General features: G+C 37.4%; 1 protein-coding gene across 1 annotated transcript; it reads right to left on the minus strand.

Moving 5' to 3' along the window:
• Window positions 1-2,897: 2,897 nt before the first annotated feature.
• On the minus strand, window positions 2,898-6,454 carry LOC122666052 (aluminum-activated malate transporter 9-like). Its single transcript, XM_043862164.1, has 6 exons — window positions 6,148-6,454; window positions 5,911-6,051; window positions 5,491-5,760; window positions 5,274-5,413; window positions 4,955-5,110; window positions 2,898-3,608 (listed from the first exon to the last, which is right to left on the minus strand). Exons 1-6 carry the CDS (start codon window positions 6,443-6,445, stop codon window positions 2,898-2,900), a joined length of 1,716 nt encoding a protein of 571 aa, XP_043718099.1. The 5' UTR covers window positions 6,446-6,454.
• Between the last annotated feature and the right edge of the window lie 4,641 nt (window positions 6,455-11,095).

Raw genomic sequence — 11,095 nt, forward strand, 5'->3', positions numbered from 1 at the left:
ATTTGATTTGGTTTGGTTTTAGGTTGAAACCTGTCAGTTTGAATCAAATTGAACTGAATGAAATGTAAACGATATAAACTGAATCTGAACTGAATCTAAACCCTAAAAGGCTAAACAAGAGTTTTAATACTTAAGTTTTCATTTAATCTCTTCCTCTTCTATCTTTGACTATTGATTATCTTCACTTCTCTTTTGCAATTCTGCACTTATGCTCGATTATTCTTATGTGTTTTTGCTTTTTCAAAGCCAGTATGAGATATTCCCAAGTCCCGTACAAACCAAAGAAGTGAATGGAATAAGGGAAAAAGGTCGCAGCGTGACCGACAAGTGCAACGTTAAACACAACGGATTAATATAAGCCGTTCATTAAATAAATTTAAATCTAAACTGTTGATTAAATGAAAGCATTCAACCTGCAATCGGATCTCCCACCATCTTCTTCTTCGGCGACCAATCTCACCCTATCTTTGAAAGACTGCTGAACGTTCCCCAACTCCAACGAAAGCATGTATGGGTTTTGCTCTCTATACCCTAAACTATATACCCTAAGCACCATACTCTAAACCCTAAACCCTCTACCCTATATCCGCTAAACCCTAAACCCTATACCCTAAACCCTTAACCCTAAACATTAAATCCTATTCCCTAAACCATAAATCCTCAACCTTACATCCTAAACACTATACCCTAAATCCTAAATCCTATACCCTAAATCCTAAACCCTATACCCCCATTTGTTTGGGGGTGAGAAAAGCTAACCCTTTATTTCACTCATGGAATAAAACTGAATAAGTTTAACTGAAGGGAAAAGGAAGCATGCACTGATGCGCTGCCCTTGTGCAGATTTCAATACACCTTTTTCACATAATTATCAGTAGGGCTCACATTGACACTTGCTTCCTATTCTGAACATATGGGTCCCATGTGAACCTCGTATGGATGATATCATTCATCCGTACTCCCATTGGTGTAGTCTGCAAATTCCTTCTCACACTGCTCTTGTAGGAAACTCTTCCCCCTTTACTATTGTATATAAACCGAATACTGAAAATCCAATAAGAATTGTAAAAAATTAAATTGATTCGATTTGATTTTGGTTTTATTTTGTATGTATTATATCTTGAATCTAATCGAATTGAAACACTGCAACCCGAATTGATTGAAACCCTTAATTCCAAGCCCATGCACACTATTCCTTGCAAGTAATGTCTAGTGGGCATGGGCATATTCCTGTGCTAACCAATCTCCACATAATCTAACCAATTTGTTGTGTACCAATGGAATAATTGAAGCTTTTCTGGTCTACATAGATTCCATAATCAGAAATTAGATTATGCATTAGGATTTCCAAAGAATAGTCCCTCTATCTCTTCCTTTCTGCATCTAAGAAAGGAAAAAGTTGCAAGAGATGGTTTTCATGGAACACTTGTAGAGGTACTTATTCCCTTGGTTTGCGAATCTGAAGATCATACCAGAAAGGGTGGGGATTACAGAGAAAGAAGAAATGCTAACGCTAATTAGATCTGAACAATTATGGGACGTGGGAAATGGGTGGTCTGTTTCAGTGTGTGACCTTAATTGGAATTTTGGGTTCGGCAGATGCAAAATTTCTTACGTCAGGTCGGAGTCCACTTATGAGTCCCTCATGTCTACTCTGTTTGCCATGATTCCCTGCTTTTACAATTCAATGTTGAAGAATTAGAAACTAATTGAGCGAGATTTGCTCCAATCAAGATAGTGATTCACCTGAGTCACTTCATGAGTAGAAAAAGGTAAAAGGATTCCATGGTTTTGAGTAATACACCATGTAAATAGTATAATTATTCTTGTAATAGTTTTTAAAAAAGTTATAATTAGGCGGAATAGCAATCTTTTGTATTTTTAATAATTAAATAATACAAAATTATTTACATATGATTTGTATTTCTTTCAAGGGGTGTTGTTTTTTGGGTGGGATGCAGGGGCCACGCCGCGGGCCCCAGCCAATGAGAGAGCACGCGGTGGCACAAAAGGGGGCGGAATTTTTGCCGTACATGGGGGGCATGGTAGTCATTCCGGCCCCTGCGTCGCAGGCAGAAAACATTCTCCCTTCTTTCAAACATCGGAGCACACCAACAAGGTGCGACGAAACGGTATCAGATATTTAAGGGCAACAAGGTCATTTCATGTTAGGAGGAGAGAGACTGACACAAAAGTGCTGGTCTACCTTGCCCCCGGAGGTTTTCAGCGAATCTTTTCCCAAAAAAAATAAAAAAGGAAAATTAACAAAACAATTGGAAAGGTGTTTCTAGGTGTAGTTTGGAGAGTTTTCTCTAGGTGGGCCTTAGTTCTACCACAAGGTTGTTTAAATGAGGTTGTAATTTCCCACACATAGTGGATGTCATTTGGATGGTTGGAATACATTCTCGTACGTTCACGTGAACGTATGAGAATGAGAACCGAACTCGTAATTTTATGGATAAGTGAATCCCAAGGTCCCTTGTTTAAATTTCAAGTTTCACCTTAAGCGGATTCATTAAGTGGCAAAATTATATTGAAAAATTAAGAACACAGGAGTAGGTGTAACATCCCCTTTAATTGAATTTGAATGGACATACGCAAGAAAACTATTTCAAAAATACATACCAAACACAACCTACAATTGACAAGGGGAATTAAAATTTTGATGACTAGACAACAATGACGTCCAAAAATACTGTGCTTTCATTTTTATTTTAAAAATTTCGCCCTATGTTATTATTGATATAATTTTGCATTACTAATTAATAGAGGATTGAGAGCATGTTTGGGAGAAGAAATCGATAAACCACCTCGAATTTGGATCGTCTACGGTACAGCTACCCATTCTGTCTGTACTGCGTAGACACAGGGCCACGCGCAAAGACCGTCTTACTTCATCAGTTACATGAATCGTCCAGCTTGAACTTGGCCATCTTGGCAAGCTCATCCACTGCTTCAACCAAGTGATCAAGACGAGCCACGAACTCAATAAGTAATGATGTGAAGGTGGCGAGTGACAAGGAAGCAGTGCTATCCAATGCCTTCATCTTTGGCAACAGATTCACTCCATGACTACCTTCTTCGAACTCATCCACTTCTCTTGATGGCCACGAATGTTGTCTCTTCGGGTGCTTCTTCATTCCCTCTTGGTAAGATTCAGCCACAGCTGCCACAGAAAGAGTCCCAATATTCCGAATACTCCCACTCTGTGTGGTCTGTAATGTCGTTGGTGGTGGTGGTTTCGGTGACGTCTCTTCCCTGCCATTTCCATCGCTGCTGCTGTTACCTTGGTCAGTAGTAGTTAACTGGGCTGAGAGATCGGAAAGGGTAGCTGAGAAAGCATGAGAGAGTTGTTTGGAAAGTGGTTTAGCACTGCAAGAGTTGTCGGGAAGAGATTCATGTCCTGATGTGAGGAGGTAAGAATGAATGTAAATGGCTCTTTGAAGGCGTAAGGTAGTGCTATGGACCCTTTTGAGTAGAGAGGTTCTACCCCTAAAGTTTCTCTTCATGTTCATTATATCCTTTCCCAAGTTTCTCACTAGTTCTGCTGCTTGGTTGCTAGCATCTTGAATCTCTGATTGAAATGTAATCTTCAGATTATAAGGTGCCTGCCCAAAAACCATACCCAATAAAAAGTAATTAATTAGATACCAACATTAATCTTCAAAAATTCGAAGAAAAAAATGCAACTAATTAGGAATTGGCATCTATAATTTTCTTAGATTGTCAAAGTCTCTAATTGGAATTTTATATGTTCCTACAATATGAATCATTAATTTGGGGATTTGGATCCTCTGCGGCTTGGGGTCCGCCACGTGAAATTAATGCCAATCTAATGGTTGATAGATGATAACAATTCAAAATTATCGCTCAAAATAAAAAAAAAAATGTCAAACCACCATCTATCAACCATTGGATCTGCATTAATTCCACGTGGCGACTAGTGAGTTGAGCAGAACACGATGACCATTCAACCCCAAGCCGCAGAGGATCCAAATCCTTAATTTGATCCAACTGCTCCCCATTCAAGGAGCTAGGGGAAAGCGCCACGAGGATATAATGCCCTTTGGATCCCCTTTGTCCCTGCTGGTAACCACTCCACCCCATCTCACACCGTCCATGAGGAATTGTATAATGGACACAATCACGTACCGAGTTGGGGCGGGAAAGCATCACGAGCATATAATGGATAATATAATTTGGTAGTGTGATTATTCTATAGATGTGATTGATATGATTGACAATGAATGGATAGGAAAAAAACAAAAAACATAATTAGACAAAAATAATGATAAAATTATGATGACTATCTTTCTTTCTTTTCTTTCTCAATTTTTCTCCCTTTTTTTATCGATCAAACGCACAATAAAGGATAGAAAAAAAATATAAACTAAGATAAAAAATAATGATGAAAATAAGTTTTCTGTTTTTCTATGTTTGGTAGGCAAGAAATGAATATAAAGAAAAAAACAGGTAACATAATACTACAAAAATAATATTGAATGAGTTTGTGGCTTTTTATCTTTATTATTTTGTAGGGATAAAGAACGTTACCTAGGCACGTGCGGTACATTTCCCGTAAGCACCCAGATAATGTTCTTTCTCTCTTTTTTATTTCAAAATTTCAAAATTTTTTTTTCTTTTCTTTTCTTACCAACCAAACATGGTATAATGGAATAGGCAACAAGATTGCAGCCTTGGTTGCGGAACATTTTCTAAGTTTATTCCATTGAGATATTTTTTTTTATGAATGTGACTCATCCCATATTCCCATCAGATTGAAATCCAGTCAAGTGAAAAATGGCATCAGATTGGAATCTTTTATCCCATTCTAAAAGTGCAATCAATTCAGAGAAATTCAATGCTTCGCCCATGGTTCCATTTGAACGGTGTCCAGTGTCCACAAACATACATAGAAAAAGCGAGAGAAAGAGAGGGAGGTCAAGCTAGGCACCTGTATCTCAGAGTGAAGGACACCATGGAGGGCCATCACTTCGTAGGCGCAGGACCGGAGAACTGAGCCAACTGTTACGTATTGCGACCAAGGGTAGAAGAAGTAATTCGCATTCTTGAATCTGCCGTGCGGTGGCTCCCATTTTGCTGAATTCGCCTGCAGCCATGAAATAAATGATTAAAGAGAACCCAAGTCCATCTGTGAACTGATGGAACTCGTTAAATCAAGTTTTTTAATTTATTTGTCCATCTAACGTATATATATTAGAGTAGACCCCATTAGACACGTAACTAGAAAACACAGTAGAAGGAGGAGATACCAAAGAATCGATCGTTGCTGATGAGTTCAACGTGGCTTTAAATTTCTTGTACGCGGGCTCATCAGGAAACTCATCCATCACAGTTTTTGAGAACTCTGGGTGTTCAGATCCATCATCTTCTAAATATTTCCTAACACACTCTGAGGAATACAAAATGAATACGAAATGAATCAAATCTATAAAAGAAGACAATGTGTAAGCAAGCACTAATCTTGACCTTGAAGAGAATCAGCCACAGCATCAAAGTGTTTGACTAGTTCCTTATGGAGCTGTTCCCCAGCCCATGCAGGCCACACAAGAACACTAACTAGAACTGTTACAAATCCTCCGATGGCAATCGAGTATAACCGATCCATGGCTGTCCTCACTGGGTTCCCCATTCGATACCCAGAAATTATTATCAAACAGTATGTGAAGATAATGACCCTGAAACCGTACTCGTATGGCACCAGTGATGGCCATTGTTTCATGAACGAACCTAGAGCTCCTGCATTCATGGCAAAATTGATAATTTCATTTACAAAGATTTACGTGGTTCGACAAAATTGTCTATATCTTACAACTCACTACACTACAAATATATAGTGAAACTCTATATATAGAAAATTTACCGAAATACCCCACCCCACGTACGTACCTATGATGAAGATGCTGAAACCAATGATAATAGGTTCTGCAACATGGCCGGTGTATAGAGCCACCTGAGCAACGGCAACTGCTAAGACTCCGGCGAGTAAACTTCCGAGAGCCCGATTGAATCCTCGATTAAACGTCGCTCCTGATCAAACAAAACAAATGTCTAATTATTTGGTTCTATACTATGAATGTGTATGTATGGGTTGCATGCATGTTATGTGTGTATGTATGTACGTACCAACTGTATATTCGAACATGATGGCTACAGTAAGGATGGACCAGATGATGTTGGTGCCGAATATTTGATAAGGTGCTCGGAAAAGTATAAGGAAGGACACTAAGAGAACAGCAAGGCCCACCTTTATTGAGAATGTTACTCTGTTCCTGTCTTCTTTGCAAAATTCCCATAAAGCATGTATCCATCCTTTACAGGAGAAGCTTGATTCGCCGGAACTCTTCTCCGTTTCCGATCGTTTTACTTTCGACAATTCCGGTAAAGGAATGTTGATCTTGATGCTTCCATTTTTACCATTCATTTTCTTCTATGAGATTAAGACAATTCTTGAATGAAAGATGATGAACAACAAGGGCTCTCTTAAACTTATATAGTTTTAAGCTAATTCTTGAGGGAAATTGGGAAAAGAATCTGGGAAGCTAGGGTAGCATCAGAGGAATAGTTTAAGCTAAGAGAGATGAAACAGTTCTCCAAACTGTGGAATTGAGAGAAAGCGAACCGTGATTATAAAGAGTGGTGCAAGTAGGGAGTGGGGGGGGGGGGGAGAAAGCGTGTGCATACAGTATATGATATGAAGAAGATAATTAACTAATACCATAATAAATAAATAAATATTATTTGAATATTTTTGAGAAAGAAGATAGAAGTGAGAAAATTTAGGATAAGATGAGATGCTTAAACTCAATAATGCTCTATATGGACAGAGAATTAGAATCTAAAGAGAGCCAAGATAGTTAGGTTGCACCAAGAAAACTTCTACATATATATCCATGTCACTCTAAAGTCTAAATTCATTTGCTAAGTTCTAGCATGTGCACATGGCAATTGCCTTGTGGACTGGCACAGATCTTGACACGTGGCAGTTTGGTTGGGACTCAAATTTTTTGGAGATATATATTTTTCATATTTCTCTCCTCTTTTAAAGTGACACACTTGACCATATGTGAAGATAAAATTAAGGTTTGAAATGGGGTTGATCAATAGTTAGATGCTCTTGAAATTTTAGATCAAATGGGAGTCCATCTCATTGTAGGCCCCATGGGTTGAATTAGATAAGAAGACATACCATATTTGTCCAATACATCACGAAGATGTTCTAAATAAAACATTAAAGCTAAGCATTGACAACAAATTTTTTTTTTTATCCTAATAAAAGAGAGAAAATAGTCGTCTCTCTACAAAAGCGGGGGTAAGACAACGTATATTACGACCCTCCCTAGACCTTGCAATGATTGAAACCTTGTGCATTAAGTATGCTCTTTTAATTTATGCCTGCAACTGTGAAAATGACCATCTAGAACATAATTGCCAACAATAAAAAATTGGCTTTGTCTCTGCAAAAGCAGGGGTAAGGCTACATACTACGATCCTTCCTAGACTCTGCAATGATGGAAACCTCGTGCACTAAGTATGCCCTTTTAATTTATGCCTCCAACTGTAAAAATGACCATCTAGAACATAATTGCCAACAATAAAAAATTGGCTTTGTCATAGCCTGTGGAGGTAGCCTTTGACATACTGGATCATGAGAGCCTGACTGAATGGTGATAAAGAAACAAATATCAATGTCACATTAAATCCTTGTGTTTTTTTTTTTTTAATGTTTTTTTTATTATCATGTCCGTTTGTTGTCCTTTTTAATATGTATATTCACAGTGTTGAAATATTGGGAGTTATAGAGATAAAATATCACATTGGTTATCTGGGACTGAAGTATCTCCACCTAATACTCTTAAGGTTTTGAATTAAACCCCTAAAATACCAAAATACTAAATAGTAGCTAACCTTCCCCATAAATATTTTTCTTCTGTATAACCTTTCATAAAAATGGTGAAACACTGTTACTTCCCCCCCCCCCCCCCCAACCCTATTAACCTCAAAATTAAGCGCCCAATATGCATCACTAGCAACAGTCATAGGAATTAAGAACAGGAACGATACAATATTAATTGCTTTATTGGAAAACTATTTAGATCTTGTTATACGCAAGATAAGGGAAAAAAGGTTTTCAAACTAATTTGTCAGTGACTTATTGTTATGTCATTTTCATTGAGGATTAAGTTTTCCTCCACTCACGATGAAGAGATCAATCTCTTAATCTGTGGTTCTGGTGGTTGGATGGGACTTTTGAAAATTTAGAACAGTGCCAAGGTTATTTCGGACTTCGTACAATAGGGGCATAGAAAATAATGATATCCCAAGTTCTATTTGAGATCGAGAAACTTTCTTACACACTTTTTGAGTGCACATGTGAAATGACAGAATTTTACCTTTATGGAAAGAATATATGTTATAATACTACAAGGATAAATGGAAAATGCAATTTTTTTTCACTAACTTTGTCAACAAGTTTTCCCCGATACTAATAGCTAGATTTATGAGATTAATGATTCACCTAAGAAAATTAGGTTAGAGAATTTATTCTTTATCGTGATTGTCTTTCCTCTTGCATCTAAGTATATATGCTGGCAGTCATGAACACACGTAATTTTAACTGTTTTGGGAACTGATGATAGGCTTTAATCAAATTAAGCAAAGTATTGATTTGATTATTAATGATTTCATTTTCTATCTTTCTCTCTTTCTTTTCCTGTAAATCACCATACAAAGCATCGAATTACTTCGATTCTTAATTCTGATGGTGTTGCTCTACATCTACACAATCAGATAGAATATATGTTCATATTCTTATTTAGACAAAAAAGCACAAATACAAGGCTAGTGTGTTTTTGTTAGAATACATTTCTCTGGTTCCTCGGGAGAATAATTTTTTTCTAACCCAATAATGAAAAGCTTTATAACTAACATGGAAATACTAAAATAAGATATCTGGGGATCAAAACTTCTATTATTGGCATCTGGTTCTTGATCAGAACCCCCCTCACCTGCAATCAGATATTTATTTTTAATTAGCAGTATTACAAGACTACAAGTAACAACAGCAACTAAAGTAACATCATAAATAGAAATAAAAATTCCAATAGTTAAGATCTGAAGATTTATAATTGCATTTAAAGGATATTCATACTGTTTGTAGAAAAGGATTTTTTTTTAATGACATCCTCTTAATTAGGGTATGAAATAATTTATAATCTTATTTTTTGTTCTTGATGTAGAAAGAAACAGAGCGGTTAGATCTCGTTCTAACGCCGATGAACTTGAATTCACAAGTAGAGAAAATGGAGAACTTTCTTCTATTCAAAATGCAAACTGATTACAAACGAGCATTAACATCCGCAATATAGAGAGACTTGCTTACAGAAGAAGAAAACAAAATTCAAAATTCAAATTTTGAAACTTTGACGGACCTTTTCGCCTTCAAAACGCATGAAAAATTCAAAAAACACACTTCTTTTAATGGTAAGAGCACATCGAGATCTTCGATTTGATATATAATTCGACCTATATCGTTTAATATCTTCGATCAATCCGGGTGGACTTTTGCTGATCCAACCGACTCAGGAACTCATCCGATATTTTCTCTACATCAATTCTTGTGGAATAACACATTTCTTTTAATGGTAAAATCCCATCATTTTACATGTGTACTCGAAACATATGCGAGACAACTATAATTCTTGAAAATGACATAATATAACTATAATTGAATTATTTTGAAAACCTGTTTTTTTACCATCCACTACAAAAAATTTTCAATATAAGACAAAGTCAAACTTGATTGTTGTATGATTAATTTTCTTATCTCGCAGAATTTTAAGTGTCATTCAAACTCTCTTTTATGAAAAAAAGAGAAGCAGTTCCAATGAAGTTCGAATAGATCTCTCTTTTTCAAACAATAAAGGTTTTCTCTCACACTATGGCATCTTGATGCGATGCTTCATAGGTATTCCGTGTGAGTAAAATTCCTACATTGAGGGCGAAGAAGGGGAAAAAAAAGAGATCGAAAAGAGTAATACATAACCGTTCATTTAGAGCATCCATAACTTTAAAAGATGTATAGTGCAGCGTTTAACTTCTGCCACCATTTTTTGTGAGGAATTGAAGAATAATTTCTGATCCAATGGAGAAAAGAAAAACTTTTATAAGATAGATTAGAAAGCTAATTGAAAAGAAAAATAAACAAATCAAAGATGAAGACTTACGCTAGTGGTATCAGGTTCTGGGAAAGATCCTTGACTCGTTTGTCTCCGTTGTTTTTGTTTGAGAGAGAAAGAGAGAGAGAACACAACTTGTGGAAGTCCTCACCCACACAAACACCTCAACCGCATGATTAAGCAAATAATAATGTTGGGAGAATGTTCTCTGAGCTATAGCGCAGACTGCGCCAGACACATGGGCAGCCTATGTAGTGGGTAAGGTAAACAACAAATACAAAGGATGCAACAAATGAACAGAGGAGATGGAAAACATTAAACAGAGAGAGAGAGAGAGAGAGAGAGAGAGGGAGAGAGAGAGAGAGAGCCCTCACCCTGTGGTCATGGGTTTAGGTATTGGGTACCAGCGGATTGGTATGGGGTATTGGCATTGGTATTGGTATCGGTATCAGATTGGTTATGGGGATGGTATCGGTTTTGATCGGGCAGTTTCACCCTCAAAGATAACGTACGATAAGATATTTTGACAATTATACCACCATGTTTGTATAGTACACCAAGCCAGTATCTTCTAGTATCGGTATTGGTGTCGGTGGATACGACCAATCCTAATCCAATACCTAAAACCATGCCTGTGGTACATAGATCATATTTTCAAGAAGGAATCTTCTTTGTAGGCACCTAATCTATTGTGTGGCAAGTCAAAGGATCCGGTTCCTCTCCAGGGAGCTCAGCGCCCAGGGAGTGCCTAGGGGGCATCCAAGGGTTGGTCTGTGCCGCACACATCTTGGCGCACTCCTAGGGATGTGTGCGGCACAGTCTAACGGCTAGATACACCCTAGGCGTGCTGGGCTCCCTGGAGAGGAGCTCAATCCCAAGTCAAATCGGGCTGAAAT

The sequence above is a fragment of the Telopea speciosissima genome, chromosome 6 (genome assembly GCF_018873765.1).
Source record: "Telopea speciosissima isolate NSW1024214 ecotype Mountain lineage chromosome 6, Tspe_v1, whole genome shotgun sequence".
Lineage (NCBI taxonomy): Eukaryota > Viridiplantae > Streptophyta > Magnoliopsida > Proteales > Proteaceae > Telopea > Telopea speciosissima.

What these genes read in the sequence shown, in the direction of transcription:
- LOC122666052 (XM_043862164.1), bottom strand. Translation starts at nt 6,445, where the DNA reads ATGAATGGTAAAAATGGAAGCATCAAGATCAACATTCCTTTACCGGAA. An exon ending in TTTCAGCATCTTCATCATAG is followed by an intron (nt 5,761 to 5,910) that starts GTACGTACGTGG and finishes CCATGAATGCAG; the next exon opens with GAGCTCTAGGTTCGTTCATG. An exon ending in TCCTTCACTCTGAGATACAG is followed by an intron (nt 3,609 to 4,954) that starts GTGCCTAGCTTG and finishes GTTTTTGGGCAG; the next exon opens with GCACCTTATAATCTGAAGAT.